Source organism: Triticum urartu, chromosome 5 (genome assembly GCF_003073215.2).
Source record: "Triticum urartu cultivar G1812 chromosome 5, Tu2.1, whole genome shotgun sequence".
Lineage (NCBI taxonomy): Eukaryota > Viridiplantae > Streptophyta > Magnoliopsida > Poales > Poaceae > Triticum > Triticum urartu.
This window is the reverse complement of record NC_053026.1, coordinates 435639877-435657370: the sequence shown is the minus strand read 5'-3', so window position 1 is coordinate 435657370 and position 17494 is coordinate 435639877. Positions and strand designations below refer to the sequence as shown.

At 43.3% G+C, this 17494-nt stretch overlaps 1 protein-coding gene across 1 annotated transcript; it reads left to right on the top strand.

The window, feature by feature from the left end:
- Window positions 1-11049: 11049 nt before the first annotated feature.
- LOC125556172 (serine carboxypeptidase 1-like) lies at window positions 11050-14610 on the top strand. Its single transcript, XM_048718952.1, has 8 exons — window positions 11050-11437; window positions 12360-12467; window positions 12566-12840; window positions 12939-13175; window positions 13256-13362; window positions 13909-13995; window positions 14081-14186; window positions 14276-14610. The coding sequence occupies exons 1-8, from the start codon at window positions 11050-11052 to the stop codon at window positions 14426-14428; spliced, it is 1461 nt and encodes a 486-aa protein (XP_048574909.1). The 3' UTR covers window positions 14429-14610.
- The last annotated feature ends 2884 nt before the right edge of the window (window positions 14611-17494 follow it).

Sequence of the window (17494 nt, the reverse complement as noted above, 5' to 3'; positions counted from 1 at the left end):
TTCGTGAACTTTTTCAAATGGTAAATTACTTTTCCATTTTTTGTGAACTTTTTTTCCCAAATTCGAGATTTTTTTTCATTTTTGTGAAAAAAAATCAAATTATGAAATTTCGAAGTGTTGAACTTTTCTAAAATTTGCAAAAATGTCAAATGTCATGAGCTTCTTTTTCATAAACTTTTTAAAATTATTTTGATGTTATTCATTTTTTTCTGAAACTTTTTTCCCATTGGAGATTTTCTTTCATTCTTTGAAAAAGTCAACAGTCAACTCTTGGTCAACAGTTGCATGTCCACCAATTAACCTATTTAAGAAAAACTAAATTGGGCCGGCCCATATACTCCTTGCGTGACAATTAGGAGCTCTTAGTAGATTCTCAAAAAACTTCCTTAGCATCTTGTCAATCTCCTGACAAAGATCACATGCTGAAACGCTTATGGCTGATGGAGCTGATGGAAACAACAAGAGAAGACGAGTTTGTGAGAATACTCGTGACGCTGTGGTCAATCTGGTGGGCTCGTAGAAAAGCTATTCATGAACAAGAGTTTCATTCGCCATTATCAACTTTCAGTTTTGTTGAGCGATATCTTGAAGACCTGTTTCTTCTACCCAAAAAGGTCACACCAAACATCAGTGCAGCCACTGAAGCCACTATGGGACGGAAGAGGAGAACCTGGAAGCAACCTAGAGAAGGCCATGTGAAAGTAATGGTAGATGCAGCAGTAGCAAGGAATGGAAATAAAGGAGTGTACGCAGCGATCTATAGAAACAAGGACGGCCTCTTTTTGGGAGCTTCGGCAGTTGTGGTACGGGGACAAGTCGAACCAGAGATCCTCGAAGCTTTGGCCTTCAACGAGGGACTCGCATTGTCAACTGATTTATACGTGCGACGAATTCACGTGGGAACCGATTGTGCTGGTACTATCTCTCATCTGAAAAACCCGTACTTGAGAACGAGCTCTGCTGTTATTCAGGATATTAAAAAGAAGATGCAAGAATTTGACTCGTTTTGCTTCGAACACGAGAAGAGAGACATGAACTGGGAGGCTCATGAACTAGCTAGGGCCTCTGCTTCTTTAGATTATGGTCGCCATGTGTGGCTGATCAGTCCTCCTGATTTCCTATGTATTGAACGACTTGTTGTGCTTGATTAAAAAAGGGAGTGTTTCATCCTAAAAAAAAGTAGATTCTCAAAAACCCCTAAAAAAAGTAGATTCTAAAAAAAAGGAGCTCTCAGTACGGAGGCCTTTCTCGCCAGGAAATAGAGGAGCGGCAACAGCTGTCTGCAGGAACGTGTCTCAAAAAAAAACTGTCTTCAGGAACAGTACAGGGTGTTTTCTAAGTGCTTCAACTATTGTTTTTGACGGACTTATTGACCCAACAACACTGGAGGCACAAGCATGTAATGAAGCGTTGGCCTTAGCCAAGGATCTCAACATACCACAACTAGTCATAGCTACAGATTGCATCGAAGTTGTTACTAACATCAACAATGCAGCAGCAACAGTTTATGCTTCGGTCTAACATGAAATCAAGCACATAAGTAGTGAGTTGTTAGATGTTTCTTTTAAATTTGAGCATAGGGAGTGTAATTTTGAGTCCCATGCTCTAGTTAAGGCAGCTGTTTCACTGCCAGTCGGTCGCCATTTGTGGCTAGGGTTATTTTTTGACAGGATTTGTGGCTAGGGTTATTACCATACATCATTTGTATTTCAAACATCATTGAGTTTTAATAAAGACCCTAGTTCACCTAAAAAAGGAGCTCTCAGTATATTCTAGAGAGAGAAAAAACATTTGCTCTAGTTAGGAGCCTCGTTTATGTACTCTTACTCATCGGCCCTTTGTTTTTTCTTACTTTTGGGCTGCGGACTGCTCATTCCCAACCATTGTTTGCTAGCGTGCGTCCCAATTAAGAAGCTGCATGTTAGAAACAAAACGTATTTTCCCCAATCGTTTTAATTTCCCCGATCGCAAGGCGACTAGGGAAAGCTTTCTTCTTCTCAATTTTCACAAGTCCGTGGATTTGTCTCTCCTCCGCCTACCGCTCCGATGGCTGGTGGAAGGGAGGGGTTTTTTTTTGTGTGTCTCGGATCCGGCTAGTAGATAGGTTGGGTTTTAGTCCTTACAAGGATGGCGTTTGGACAGATGGCGCCGCTTCTTTTTTGAGTCAGTCTTTCGGGCTTTAATCCTCGTCAAGTTTTTCGTTGGGACGGATTAGATGGAGCTCCAACATAGTTTTCTACCAGCTCCTCATGGCAGCAAGGGTAGGGTTTCCTGTCGTGCGTACGCAACGGCGATATTTGGTGTCAGATTCTAAAGCGTTGGTCCTTATGGGCACGTGCACGAAGACTTTCCTGCTGTCATCAACAAGGTCAGGCCTGCTCCGATATGAGAGCCGCGACAGCGGCGCGTCGGTGCTCGTTCTAGAGGCGACAATGGTCGTTCAGTGGTCCATAAACCTCAATGTAACTTTATGTTTGATGTGTTTTGTACTCCCGGTGAATCTTTCTAATAGATTTGATATCTTTTAAAAAAAAAGATGCATGTTGATTTTTGTATCAATGGAGACCTCCTATTTCACGTGTTTTTGTGTGAAATAGGCTCGCGACGCACACACGAAGCCTAAGGCCGGGCGGGTGTTGTAGTAGCAAGCGGTTCACCCGACACTGGTAAGAGTGTTCCTAAAAAAAAACACTGGTAAGAGTGGGCGCTTCTATTTCTCGTGTTCAGCGAGACCTGGGGCCGGCCCAGGATCGCTGGAGGGCACATTCTCAGTTTTTATTACGTTTTGCTTTTATTTTGTAGTTTTGCTTATACTTTAAAATATTCTAAATATATATATATTACAAAAAACACTCTTCCAAAAACATTCGAAAATTGTTGAATGAATAATTAAAAAATGTTGAACAAGTATTTGAAAAATATTGAACACGTATTTGAAAAAAAATTGTACAAGTATTTGAAAAATTGTTGATCATGTATATAAAAATGTTGAACAAGTATTTGAAAAATACTGAACACATATTTAAAAATATTGAACAAGCATTTGAAAAATGTTGAACATGTATTTGAAAAACAAATATTGACAAGTATTTGAAAAAATGTTGAGTAAGTATTTGAAAAGTTTTGAACAATTATTTGAAAATGTTGAGCAAGCATTTGAAAAAGGACTGTGCTAACGACCAGTCGACTGGTCGTTAGCGACAGATCCGCACGACTAGTTCCTACGTGATCGCTATCTTCCCACGCTCACTTTCCACTGATTTTTTTTGCTTCTCTCAAAAGCCGTGGTAAATCGCTCACGGTTTTTTCTGGTTTTTCATCGCATAATATGAAAATAAAATAAAAGTGCTTGAAAGAGGATTCGAACCTAGGTTTATGCAATACCTATTGAGCCTAATAACCAACTAAACCATCTTTTGTTGTTGTCTATTGTAGATAAACAATGTTATTTGAACCTTTCTTATTTCTGCCATATCAGGAAAAAAATTAAAGTTTGGCTTGGTAACTTTGGCATGACCAGCATGATAACTATGGTATGAGCAACATGATAACTATACCATGATAAGGCTGATAACTACAGTACGAGAAGGTTAAGGCATGAGGAAGTATGGTAATTTAACACATAAATTACCGATGAAAATGTTTAAAAAACTTTTTTCCCTTGGATGAAAGATACCATGGTGTTTAAAATGTAAGATATTAGTTATCAAATCTGTGATGTATACATTATCATGTTTTTTACATAAAAATTACCAGGTGTATATTTTTCAACAACAAAATTTCAGGTCAAAAATTTATAATGGCGTTTGTATGTGAGTTATCAGCTTAATATGTGTCTATTAACAAGCTATTTACATATAAATTACCGGCGTTGCCCCCCCCCCCACCCCTCGCCACAGTCGCCACATTTACCAGGGCCGGGTACATAAATTATCAAGTCTGCGATGTGTGATTTATCATGTTATTTGCATAAGAGTTATCGTGGTATGATTCAACAACTCCTCCCACCCTACCCCCGCCAATAAAGTTATCAGGATTGGATATATAATTTATCATTTCTATGATGTGTGACTTATCATGTTATTTGCATAGAAGTTACCGTGGTATGTTTCAATGACTCCCCCCCAACCGCAACCCCACCGACAAAGTTAACAAGACCGGGTACATAATTTAATGTCTATGATGTGTGAGTTATCATATTATTTGCATAGAAGCTATCGTGGTATGTTTGTTTCAACGACTCCCCACTCCGGCCCCTCCGACAAAGTTATCAGGACTGGTACATAATTTATCATGTTTACGATGTGTGAGTTATCATGTTATTTGCATAGAAGTTACCATCGTACGTTTCAACGACACCCCCACCCCGACCCCTTTGACAAAGTTATCAGGTCTACCATGTATGAGTTATCATGTTATTTGCACAGAAGTTACCATGGCATGTTTCAGCGACTTGCCCCACCCCATCCTCGCCGGCCAAGTTATCAGGACCGGGGTGCATAAGTTATCAGGTCCGCCATGTTTGAGTTATCATGTTATTTGCACAGAAGTGACCATGGCATGTTTCAGCGACTTGCCCCACCCCCACCCTCGCCGACCAAGTTATCAAGACCGGGGTACATAAGTTATCAGGTCGGCCATGTTTGAGTTATCATGTTATTTGCACAGAAGTTACCGTCGTATGTTTCAACAACTCCCCCACCTCCACCCTCGCCGATAAAGTTTTTAGGACCGGGGTACATAAGTCATCAGGTTTATGAATTTTGAGTTACCATGTTATTTACACGAAAGTTAACGGAGGATATTTCATCACCCCCCCCCCCCGGTCGGTAAAGTTAGCAGGAACGGGGTACCTAAGCGCGGAAAAAATCAAACACTAAATTAACTCGTTTTTATGCATACGTAGTAGCGGAGACATGTTAAATAGTCCATTTACTTTCTTTTGTTCAAGAAAGGGATCGTAGGTCAGGTGGTAGGCTAGTTGAGTTGGCTCACTAGTGGTGCAAGGATCGAATCCTCTCTTGTTCGCACCAATTTTTGCGTGAAAAAATCTCGAACGAAAAAAGATCTGGAGAGGGAAAAAATGGATCGGGAGGAGAGCAAGAAAATCGGATCTGGCGAACAAAAGGATCTGGAGAGGGAAAAAATGATAAATTATGTTCGCCAGATCTGCACTATAGATGGAGGGTTGCACTATAGCAGTGGCCTACTCGCGGTAATCAAGTATCTACAAAATTAGCCCACCTCCAAACATAAACATGTGGCTGGCTGAGATGGTCACCGGGTATAGTCAAAGTCTGTAGTGGGTCTATAGGTGCGGGGTTTGATTCCTATTGCCGCTACTTTTTTGAAAAAATGAGCCAACAACCGAGGACGACGGAAGCGTGCATGCCTGTTGCTAACCACCAGTCGGCAGGTACTTGGCTTTCTCGTTTGAAAAAATGTTGAACGCGTATTTGGAAAAAAAATGTTATACAAGTATTTGAATTTTTTTTGCTCATGTATATAAAAATGTTGAACAAGTATTTGAAAAAGGTTGAACACGTATTTAAGAAAATATAGAACAAGTATTTGAAAAAATGTTGACAAGCACTCCCCCGCCCAAAATAAGTGTCTCAACTTTGTACTAATTTTAGTACAAAGTTGTACTAAGGTTGAGACATTCATTTTGGGACGGAGTGAGTATTTGATAAAATATTGACAAGCATTTGAAGGGAAAACGAAAAAAGAAACAAAAACCCGGAGAAGAAAATAAAATACAAGAAAGCAAAAAAAAGGAAAAAAAGGAAAACTAAACAAAAAGTGGAGAAGAAAAATAAAACAATAAATCCGAAGAAAAAATGAAAAGAAAAACAGAAGAAGAAAAACAACGAGGATGACGGAAGGCGTGCATGCCTGTTGCTAACCACCAGTCGGCAGGTACTTGGCTTTCTCGTTTGAAAAAATGTTGAACGCGTATTTGGAAAAAAAATGTTATACAAGTATTTGAATTTTTTTTGCTCATGTATATAAAAATGTTGAACAAGTATTTGAAAAAGGTTGAACACGTATTTAAGAAAATATAGAACAAGTATTTGAAAAAATGTTGACAAGCACTCCCCCGCCCAAAATAAGTGTCTCAACTTTGTACTAATTTTAGTACAAAGTTGTACTAAGGTTGAGACATTCATTTTGGGACGGAGTGAGTATTTGATAAAATATTGACAAGCATTTGAAGGGAAAACGAAAAAAGAAACAAAAACCCGGAGAAGAAAATAAAATACAAGAAAGCAAAAAAAAGGAAAAAAAGGAAAACTAAACAAAAAGTGGAGAAGAAAAATAAAACAATAAATCCGAAGAAAAAATGAAAAGAAAAACAGAAGAAGAAAAACAACCGAGGATGACGGAAGCGTGCATGCCTGTTGCTAACCACCAGTCGGCAGGTACTTGGCTTTCTCGTTTGAAAAAATGTTGAACGCGTATTTGGAAAAAAAATGTTATACAAGTATTTGAATTTTTTTTGCTCATGTATATAAAAATGTTGAACAAGTATTTGAAAAAGGTTGAACACGTATTTAAGAAAATATAGAACAAGTATTTGAAAAAATGTTGACGCACTCCCCCGCCCAAAATAAGTGTCTCAACTTTGTACTAATTTTAGTACAAAGTTGTACTAAGGTTGAGACATTCATTTTGGGACGGAGTGAGTATTTGATAAATATTGGACAAGCATTTGAAGGGAAACGAAAAAAGAAACAAAAACCCGGAGAAGAAAATAAAATACAAGAAAGCAAAAAAAAGGAAAAAAAGGAAAACTAAACAAAAAGTGGAGAAGAAAAATAAAACAATAACCGAAGAAAAAATGAAAAGAAAAACAGAAGAAGAAAAACAACCGAGGATGACGGAAGCGTGCATGCCTGTTGCTAACCACCAGTCGGCAGGTACTTGGCTTTCTCGTTTGAAAAAATGTTGAACGCGTATTTGGAAAAAAAATGTTATACAAGGTATTTGAATTTTTTTTGCTCATGTATATAAAAATGTTGAACAAGTATTTGAAAAAGGTTGAACACGTATTTAAGAAAATATAGAACAAGTATTTGAAAAAATGTTGACAAGCACTCCCCCGCCCAAAATAAGTGTCTCAACTTTGTACTAATTTTAGTACAAAGTTGTACTAAGGTTGAGACATTCATTTTGGGACGGAGTGAGTATTTGATAAATATTGACAAGCATTTGAAGGGAAAACGAAAAAAGAAACAAAAACCCGGAGAAGAAAATAAATACAAGAAAGCAAAAAAAAGGAAAAAAAGGAAAACTAAACAAAAAGTGGAGAAGAAAAATAAAACAATAAATCCGAAGAAAAAATGAAAAGAAAAACAGAAGAAGAAAAAAACCGAGGATGACGGAAGCGTGCATGCCTGTTGCTAACCACCAGTCGGCAGGTACTTGGCTTTCTCGTTTGAAAAAATGTTGAACGCGTATTTGGAAAAAAAATGTTATCAAGTATTTGAATTTTTTTTGCTCATGTATATAAAAATGTTGAACAAGTATTTGAAAAAGGTTGAACACGTATTTAAGAAAATATAGAACAAGTATTTGAAAAAATGTTGCAAGCACTCCCCCGCCCAAAATAAGTGTCTCAACTTTGTACTAATTTTAGTACAAAGTTGTACTAAGGTTGAGACATTCATTTTGGGACGGAGTGAGTATTTGATAAAATATGACCAAGCATTTGAAGGGAAAACGAAAAAAGAAACAAAAACCCGGAGAAGAAAATAAAATACAAGAAAGCAAAAAAAAGGAAAAAAAGGAAAACTAAACAAAAAGTGGAGAAGAAAAATAAAACAATAAATCCGAAGAAAAAATGAAAAGAAAAACAGAAGAAGAAAAACAACCGAGGATGACGGAAGCGTGCATGCCTGTTGCTAACCACCAGTCGGCAGGTACTTGGCTTTCTCGTTTGAAAAAATGTTGAACGCGTATTTGGAAAAAAAATGTTATACAAGTATTTGAATTTTTTTTGCTCATGTATATAAAAATGTTGAACAAGTATTTGAAAAAGGTTGAACACGTATTTAAGAAAATATAGAACAAGTATTTGAAAAAATGTTGACAAGCACTCCCCCGCCCAAAATAAGTGTCTCAACTTTGTACTAATTTTAGTACAAAGTTGTACTAAGGTTGAGACATTCATTTTGGGACGGAGTGAGTATTTGATAAAATATTGACAAGCATTTGAAGGGAAAACGAAAAAAGAAACAAAAACCCGGAGAAGAAAATAAAATACAAGAAAGCAAAAAAAAGGAAAAAAAGGAAAACTAAACAAAAAGTGGAGAAGAAAAATAAAACAATAAATCCGAAGAAAAAATGAAAAGAAAAACAGAAGAAGAAAAACGTGAAAACGACTGGAAAACCGGCTTCACTCGCCTCAACTGAAAAGACATCTCATTCTCATCATGAGCGTTACTTGGGCGGAGTGGCTAGCATAGCTAGGCAGGGATCAAATCCCGCTTCTCCCGTATTTGTAATTTTTCTTTTTCTGCGCGAACATGGCCCAGCCCGATTACACAAAACGTTTCAGCGAGATATCCCGTGGCGATCGCTTAATGTGATAAATAGTCGCTGCGGGTAAGAGTTGCCACCCGATGGATAGTGGCGGAGCTTGAGCCACATCTTAGGATTGCTTAAGGCTTAGGGTAGATTTCTGTAATTCTATGGGCCATTTCCTAATGATAATATGAACAAATCTCCCTGGCTAGGGGGTCATGGCCCAGGCTGTGTAAGTGACTAATGGGCAGGATTTTTTTTAAAGAACCAATGTAGCAAATCCGAATATTTTTTAATACTTTCGAACATCAATTGGGAAAGGTGAGCAATTTTTTAAAAGGCGGATATTTTTCAAAATCAGATTTGTTTTAAACATGATCAAAATTTAATTTTTTCCCTTGAAAGCTTGAACATTTTTCGGAACTGTGAATACTATTTTAGATTCTGAATATCTTTAAAATTTGTGAACATTGTTTTCAACAATGCAAACATTTTTTAATAAGCACAATTTAATAAAAATATGAACAATTTTTGAAAAAAGTGAACACTAATTTTGAAGATTGTCTGAAGAAGCAAAAAAAGGAAAATAAAATAGAAAAAATGAAATTAACAAAAAAGTGTAAAAATCGGTCCAAGAAGGCTCCCAAAAATAGTTATGAATCTTCCAGAATGTTCCCAAAATCACATACCTTGATCCCGTCATCAAGCTGGAGCACCATATACTTTGTGGACTTCGCTAAAATATACTACCTCCGTCCGGGCTATTAGGCCCCGTCGTATTTTGGTTAACCTTTGATAACATATTTGACTAATAAAATATAAAATATATGTTAAAAAGGTATATTTGGATTTCTATTCAAAGAGGTTTTCAATGATATAACTTTTGTGACATTTAATTTATAGTTTATAGTTTTTTGTGGGAAAACTTCTAATCTATTCATCAATCATCATGGCAGTGCAAAAGAGCACAAGAAGCAATATAAATTACATCCATGTTCATAGACCGCCTAGCGACGACTACACGCACTGGAGTGAGTCTAAGGCCTGCCACCATCATCGCCCTTCCCTCACTGAAGCCTGACAAACCTTATTGTAGTAGACAGTCAGAAAGTCGGCGTCGTAAGGCCTCAAAGAACCAGTGCACCAAAACATCAGTCATCGTTGATGAAGAGAAGCATTGATCGAAAAGATCTAACTGTACACACATGAACGTAGATGAGCGATGACCAGACCTAAAGTTATCCACCGAAGGAAAATACTGACCTAATCTCGTGAGATTCGTCGGAGACACGCCTCCACACGCCTTCCGATGATAGTAGATGCACCACCAGGACGGGGTCTGAACGGGGAGAACTTTATTCCATCTTTAGAGAGTCACCATTGTTTCGTCTTTCTGAGTAGGACACAAACTTTGATAAGCTAAAAAAAACCTAGAAACAAAGCAGGGGCCCTCCCACCAGCAAGGGCCATTGTCCACCGTGCATCCAAGGTCCTAAGGCCATAGGAGGCGAGGCGGATCGGCGGTGATGCCGGTGGGAGGCAGGGAAACCCAATGCGGGACTTGCTTGTGGAAGTGGCAAGAGGACACACGTCTTTACTTAATCTATTGATCTCAACTTAGTTTTTTTTTGAAAAAATGATCTCAAATTAGTTAAATCTATGATTAAACTTTAGCATAATATAAAAAGGGTCTAATAAACCTGAACGGAGGGAGTAGTACCATTATGACTAGTATCTTACAACGGCCAACCAGTTGAGTGCTTTCTCACTACTTTTGTTGACCTCTGTTGTATCGCCGGTTGCATTTTGGTCATATCGTCTATCAACTTCAATAGAATATGTGAGGAGAACCTCAAAGGTATGTTGTATTGTGAACTTTACAATTATCTATTAGATGTGCATGGTGACCATTGGTTCGTTTTCAATGCAAACATGTGATTTTGTCTTTGTTTGATTCATTCATGGTATGTGACCCCCCGCAAAAAAAGAGAGAGGCGAAAAACAGTCATTGAAAGTGTGGCAGCACTAGTATACTCTCTCTTGAGTCAGTGGATGCCACTAAAAGTACTGAAGTAAGCAACGGGGGAAAATGTTCACGTGTGGGCTTTGTCAATGATTCTCGCCGCGGCTCTTTTCTGACAATGTATTCGCGCAGGTGGCCTACTGTGCAAGAAATTCGCTCACAGTAGGTACAGGAGTTGCCGTTGGTTATCTTCCAAATCAGCGACTAAACACAGGTCGAGTGGATAAAGAACACTGCCCCTTTCGCTTTCAATACCCTGTCAATTCAACAAATCAAGGCTGTTTTACCGAATCAAAAGCGTTGGCAAGGAGGAGTGATCCTCCTCTCATGGTTTGAGTGGACTAAAGATCATAAACTTGATGCAGAACAGACAATGCAGAGCACTTTTGTATGTAATATAAAAGGGACCAAATCCCAAAAGTCGTTGCCGCAAACCGACCTCTTCCATCCCTTTGCGCCTATATAAACCATGCGCCTTGGAGACGACCATCTCACCCAAGATGAAGAGCCTTCCTTCCTACTACTTGTTGCTCCTCATTGCTGTGGCGACACTGCACGGCAATGCATATGCTTCCCAAGAGGCAAGGCTGAGAGAGTTCATCTCTTCTAGGAAGGACACTGACAGCAGCACTGACACGTTTAGCGTGCGTAGCATAGCCGAGAGGGGCGCTGGCAGCCTGGGCGCAGAGAGCTCTGCCTCTGACCAGCGCTCCATGAAGGCGGCCAACAAGGTCACGGCGTTGCCCGGGCAGCCGGAGGGCGTCGACTTCGACCAATACGGTGGGTACGTGACCGTCGACGAGGAGAACGGCCGCGCCCTCTTCTACTATCTCGTCGAATCGCCTTCCGGTGCCTCTGACAAGCCACTCGTCTTGTGGCTCAACGGAGGTTAGAATGATTTACATACGTTGATTGCTTTTTGAGATAGCGAACCGCTCATGCCAAGCGTTAGAATGATACATACGTTGACATAAATCTGGGAATAGTTTGGTCTCAAACCGTAGTTTTAATTTGGTTTCTTCATTGGGCTGCTTTAGTTTTGTTGCTAGTAAGTAGTTGAGCCCCTGTTGCAATTTGGTTTGGTCTGGGCTGAGACAAATTGGTCCCAGACCGGTTTCAGTCTACGTAGAAAAACCGGTCGAGCGACCAATTCTTCTAGTACCTCACACGAGACCCCGGCCAGGCTTCCAGCTAGGGTTAGGGACCGCCGGTGGCTCGAGCTCCGGACCTCCGGTCGCAGGTTCCCCCACCCATCCGCCTCCGTCAAGAGGTACCCCCGCTGTCGGAGCGCCTCCCGACTTCTCCACCGCCGTGCATGCCCGCTCATAACTGCTGACGTCTCCCCGCCGGTACGCCGCCCAGAATCGAAGCTGCCGTCGCCTCCCTGCCGGTGCGCCGGTCGGAATCGTAGCTGCCACCGCCTACCCGTTCCCCAGATGCTCCATCCTCCCAGTCTCCCACTACCTTCTCCTCCCTCCCTCCGTACCATGTGCTTCCCATTTTTCAGAAATCTGGGATTAGTCTGTACAAATTTGCATACAAGCTGTACTAGTGCAGTTGAGAAGCTGTACCAATTTCTACATGATTTGAGTTTGTGGATTCAATGAGAAACGGTTTGGATGTATTGGGTTGAAAAAACCTACAGTTTAGTTTGGTTTGGATTCTAGCTAATATCTTTTTTTTATTCTTTTTGATTGGTTTGATTGGGATCCTGGGCGTGTAGTCACATGGACTGGGCTGGCTTTGGTCTGGAACTCTGGATGTGAAAATTCTCTAGGACAGTACGTAGTGACACTTGTTGCATACACAGGGCCAGGATGCTCGTCGCTGGGCTACGGCGCAATGCAGGAGCTCGGTCCCTTCCGTGTAGCTGAAGACAACAAAACGCTCGGCAGAAACATGCACGCCTGGAACAACGGTGGGCGTCTTCTTACAGGCTAATAATTCCTTCCCCTTTAATTTGGTCCTGCTTAATTACAGAAGAGAGCTTAATTTGCTTGTGAAATATACCGACAGCGGCCAACGTGATCTTCCTGGAGTCCCCCGCCGGCGTCGGGTTCTCCTACTCCAACACGTCTTCAGACTACGATCTCAGCGGAGACGAGCGAACCGCCGCCGACGCGTACGTCTTCCTGGTGAAATGGCTCGAGAGGTTCCCCGAGTACAAGGGCCGCGCTTTCTACATTTCCGGCGAGAGCTACGCCGGCCACTACGCGCCACAGCTCGCCGTCACCATCCTGCTCCACAACACGCACAACAACAGAACCATAGTCAACCTGCAAGGCATCTTGGTACGTGAAATTTACAAGCTATACTGCGATAGTCATACTCTTTTCTGGTGAATGGCAAAGGATCTTCTGAATATTAAATGGACTCTTTTCTGTCGAAGGTTGGCAACCCTTATCTGGACGACAAGAGGAACAATCAGGGGACGATTGACTTCTTCTGGACCCACGGGGTGATGTCGGACGAGGTCTACGCCAACGTCACCGAGCACTGCGACTCTGCAGGTAAAGCATGCAGCGGCGCCTGGGACGCGTTCGACGCCGGCCAAATTGATGCGTACAACATCTACGCCCCCGTTTGCGTCGACGCGCCCGACGGAGCGTATCACCCCAGCGGCTACGTAAGGAAATACAGTAAATTCTTAGTTGCTTGTCCAGTCAAAAGTCATCATGTTCATAGTTTCTCCAAAATTGCATGCAGCTGCCTGGGTATGATCCGTGCAGCGACTATCCTACCATTGCCTATCTCAATGATCCGGCGGTGCAGGACGCTTTCCACGCTAGGATGACGGAGTGGTCGCCATGCAGGTAATTCGTTGAACTGGACAATGATTTAGCGTACACCGTGTTGGGCATAAGCCACGGTGATCGTGTCGGGCATGCGTGTGTGTGCGCGCGGGACCGATCGGGAGCGTGGCGAGTCCGTGTGTGCGTGCGTATGTGGTGTTTGAGCGTGCGTGTGCATGTACATGGAACACGTCGTGGCCTGGCGTGTTGGCGAGCCGTACGGGGATCTCGTGCATGATCCGTTGGAAGCCAGCCGCGAGCTGCACGCTGGAGCGCGTCGCTGCCGCGAGCGAGGCGGGCGGATCGTGGGCGTGAGAGAGCAAGGGGTGAGGGTGTGTGCCCAGTCGCTGGCCCTGGGTATAAAACCTATACGGTGACATTGTAATAGGTGTGCACTTGAGTTGTTGCTCGAGGGGAATATACAAGGCCGTACGAGCGGCGGTGTATGAGTACGAGCGAGCTGTAGGCAAGGGCGAGGGCAAGACCGGTTCCAACACACCGGTCAAGAATTTTGCAATGTTTTTCACCCACACGTCCGGAAGTTAACCATGTGATTTGTGGTTGCAGAAGCTTTAAGTGGAAAGACGCTCCAGTGACTATGCTCCCATCCATCAAATTCTTGATCGAGAACAAGCTTCCCGTTTGGATATTCAGGTAACAGATCACCATCAGTTATTCTCAGACACCTAGAAAGTATTTACTGTTAGTAGTAGTAAATAAACTTTCCTACATTTTACAGTGGTGACTTCGACTCCGTTTGCCCTCTTCCGGCGACGAGGTACTCCATCCAAGACCTTGGCCTTCCTGTGACCACTCCATGGCGCCCATGGGTGGCAAAGGAGGAGGTGAATCTCATGATCGAAAACATTTCTCATCTACTACTATGTACAATGTTTTGGTCACCCTGAAACTGACAGCTTCACTCACTGGTTAGGTGGCAGGATATGTCCAAGAGTACGCCGGTGGATTGACATTCCTATCAGTGAGAGGTGCCGGTCATCTTGTCCCGTCCTTCCAGCCTGAGAGGGCGTTGATAATGCTGACCTCTTTCCTGAAAGGGATGCTCCCCCCTTACATGCAAGACTAGTCAGTCATGTCAAGACGATTGCTACGGCACGAAAATGGAAGGTTTATTTGCTTAATGTACTTGTATCCGGTCAGAGCTGAAAAAGGTCCTTGTCCCTTGAGTGGACGTGTATTTCTTGTTAAATGACTTTATGATATAACTTTGAATAATGAGATTGCTAAATTCGTGAGATTTCACGCAGAGATCCGTGCGAAATTTTCTTTTAAACATTTTCTTTCTTCTTTTCTACATGTTTTGCCACTTGGTTGGTGAAGTCTCAGTCGATTAAGATCTAGCCACACCCTTTGAATAAAGATAACTGTTGAACGTGACGTATTTGTACTTCTAATCCAATCTTCTCTAGCCTTGTATAGTTGACTCCTAGAGATATGGTAGGGTTAGTTTTCTTGGCACGCAAGACATCCCTTGTATATATTGTGACCTACTCCGTGGAATACAATTGAGTTGCACCGCATATTCTCTCTACATGGTATCAATTTTACCGTGATCCTCTCTCGCTTCCGCAACCCGCAGCCGCCGCGCCCTCCCGTAGCCGCCGCTGCAGCCATCTCCAAACCCTACGCCGTCGCCGCCGCTACCTCTCCCGTAGCCGCCGCCGCCTCCTTCCACCCCAAAACCCTACGCTGCCGCTGCTCCTTCCTACAGCCTCCGCTACCCCCTTCTCCCAAACCCCTAACGCCACCATCGATGTCCTCCTACAAGCCGCCCCCGCCCCCTTCCCTCTGTCACCACCCAAACCCTAAGCCACCGCCATGTCCCGCTCCAAGGCCGACCCATCCGACGCCGGTTCCTTTGCCGGTGCCATGCTCACCTCCGACCGCCTCAATGAGCTTCACATCAAAGACCACGTACCCGTCATTCTCGACCTCGACTCGCCATCGTACAACGCGTGGCGCGCGTGCTTCGCGCTGCTGTTCCGCTCTTACTGTTGGGGACATTTCAAAAAAAAATCCTATGCACACGCAAGATCATGGTGATGCATAGCAATGAGAGGGAAGAGTATCTTCCACGTACCCTCGTAGACCGTAAGCGGAAGCGTTATGAGAACGCGGTTGATGTAGTCGAACGTCTTCACGATCCGGCCGATCCAAGTACCGAACGCACGGCACCTCCGAGTTCAGCACACGTTCAGCTCGATGACGTCCCACGAACTCCGATCCAGCAGAGCTTCACGGGAGAGTTCCGTCAGCACGACGGCGTGTTGACGGTGATGATGTTGCTACCGACGCAGGGCTTCGCCTAAGCACCGCTACGATATGATCGAGGTGGATTATGGTGGAGGGGGGCACCGCACACGACTAAGGGATCAATGATCAACTTGTGTGTCTTTGGGGTGCCCCGTACCCCCGTATATAAAGGGGGGAGGAGGAGAGGGCCGGCCAAGGGGAGAGGCGCGCCCAAGGGGGGGCAATCCTACTCCAAGTAGGTTTGCCCCCTCTTTCCTAGTCCTAGTAGGAGAGGGGAAGTAAGAGGAGGAGAAGAAGAAGGAAAGGGGGGCGGGCCCCTAGTCCAATTCGGTTTGGTCTAGGGGGGGCCGCGCGCCCCTAGCTGGCCGCCTCTCCTCTTCCTCCACTTGGGCCCATAAGGCCCAATAACCCCCCGGGTGGTTCCGGTAACCTCCCGGTTCTCCGGTATTTATCCGATAACCCCCGGAACTCATCCGGTGTCCGAATATAACCTTCCAATATATCGATCTTTACGTCTCGACCATTTCGAGACTCCTCGTCATGTCCGTGATCATATCCCGGACTCCGAACTACCTTCGGTACATCAAAACAAAAAACTCATAATACCGATCGTCACCAAACTTTAAGCATGCGGACCCTACGGGTTCTCAAAAACTGAGGGAAATACTTACGCTGCTTTACTGCACCACCCTTTCCTCTTCAAGGGAAAACGTGTTGGAAATATGCCCTAGAGGTAATAATAAATTAGTTATTATTATATTATATTTCATTGTTCATGATAATCGTTTATTATCCATGCTAGAATTGTATTGATAGGAAACTCAGATACATGTGTGGATACATAGACAACACCATGTCCCTAGTAAGCCTCTAGTTGACTAGCTCGTTGATCAATAGATGGTTACGGTTTCCTGATCATGGACATTGGATGTCGTTGATAACGGGATCACATCATTAGGAGAATGATGTGATGGACAAGACCCAATCCTAAGCCTAGCACAAGATCGTGTAGTTCGTATGCCAAAGCTTTTCTAATGTCAAGTATCATTTCCTTAGACCATGAGATTGTGCAACTCCCGGATACCGTAGGAGTGCTTTGGGTGTGCCAAACGTCACAAACGTAACTGGGTGGCTATAAAGGTGCACTACGGGTATCTCTGAAAGTGTCTGTTGGGTTGGCATGAATCGAGACTGGGATTTGTCACTCCGTGTAACGGAGAGGTATCTCTGGGCCCACTCGGTAGGACATCATCATAATGTGCACAATGTGACCAAGGAGTTGATCACGGGATGATGTGTTACAGAACGAGTAAAGAGACTTGACGGTAACGAGATTGAACAAGGTATGGGGATACCGACGATCGAATCTCGGGCAAGTATCGTACTGATAGACAAAGGGGATTGTATACGTGATTGATTGAATCCTTGACATCGTGGTTCATCCGATGAGATCATCGTGGAGCATGTGGGAGCCAACATGGGTATCCAGATCCCGCTGTTGGTTATTGACCGGAGAGTTATCTCGGCCATGTCTGCATGACTCCCGAGCCCGTAGGGTCTGCACACTTAAGGTTCGATGACGCTATGGTTATAGGGAATAGATGTACGTGGTTACCGAATGTTGTTCGGAGTCCCGGATGAGATCCCGGACGTCACGAGGAGTTCCGGAATGGTCCGGAGGTAAAGATTTATATATGGGAAGTCATCATACGGTCACCAGAATAATTCGGGGGTTACCGGTATTGTACCGGGACCACCGAAGGGGTTCCGGGGGTCCACCGGGAGGGTCCACCTGCCCCGGAGGGCCCTATGGGTTGTGTGTGGAGAGGGACCATCCCCTTAGTGGGCTGGGCACCTCCCTCCCCTAGGGCCCCCCTCT

Excerpts from the sequence above, each read along its gene's own strand:
- LOC125556172 (XM_048718952.1), top strand. The coding sequence starts at position 11,050 with ATGAAGAGCCTTCCTTCCTACTACTTGTTGCTCCTCATTGCTGTGGCG. Across the intron at positions 11,438-12,359 it reads CGTCTTGTGGCTCAACGGAG|GGCCAGGATGCTCGTCGCTG; the intron begins GTTAGAATGATT and ends TTGCATACACAG. Across the intron at positions 13,996-14,080 it reads CTTCCCGTTTGGATATTCAG|TGGTGACTTCGACTCCGTTT; the intron begins GTAACAGATCAC and ends TACATTTTACAG.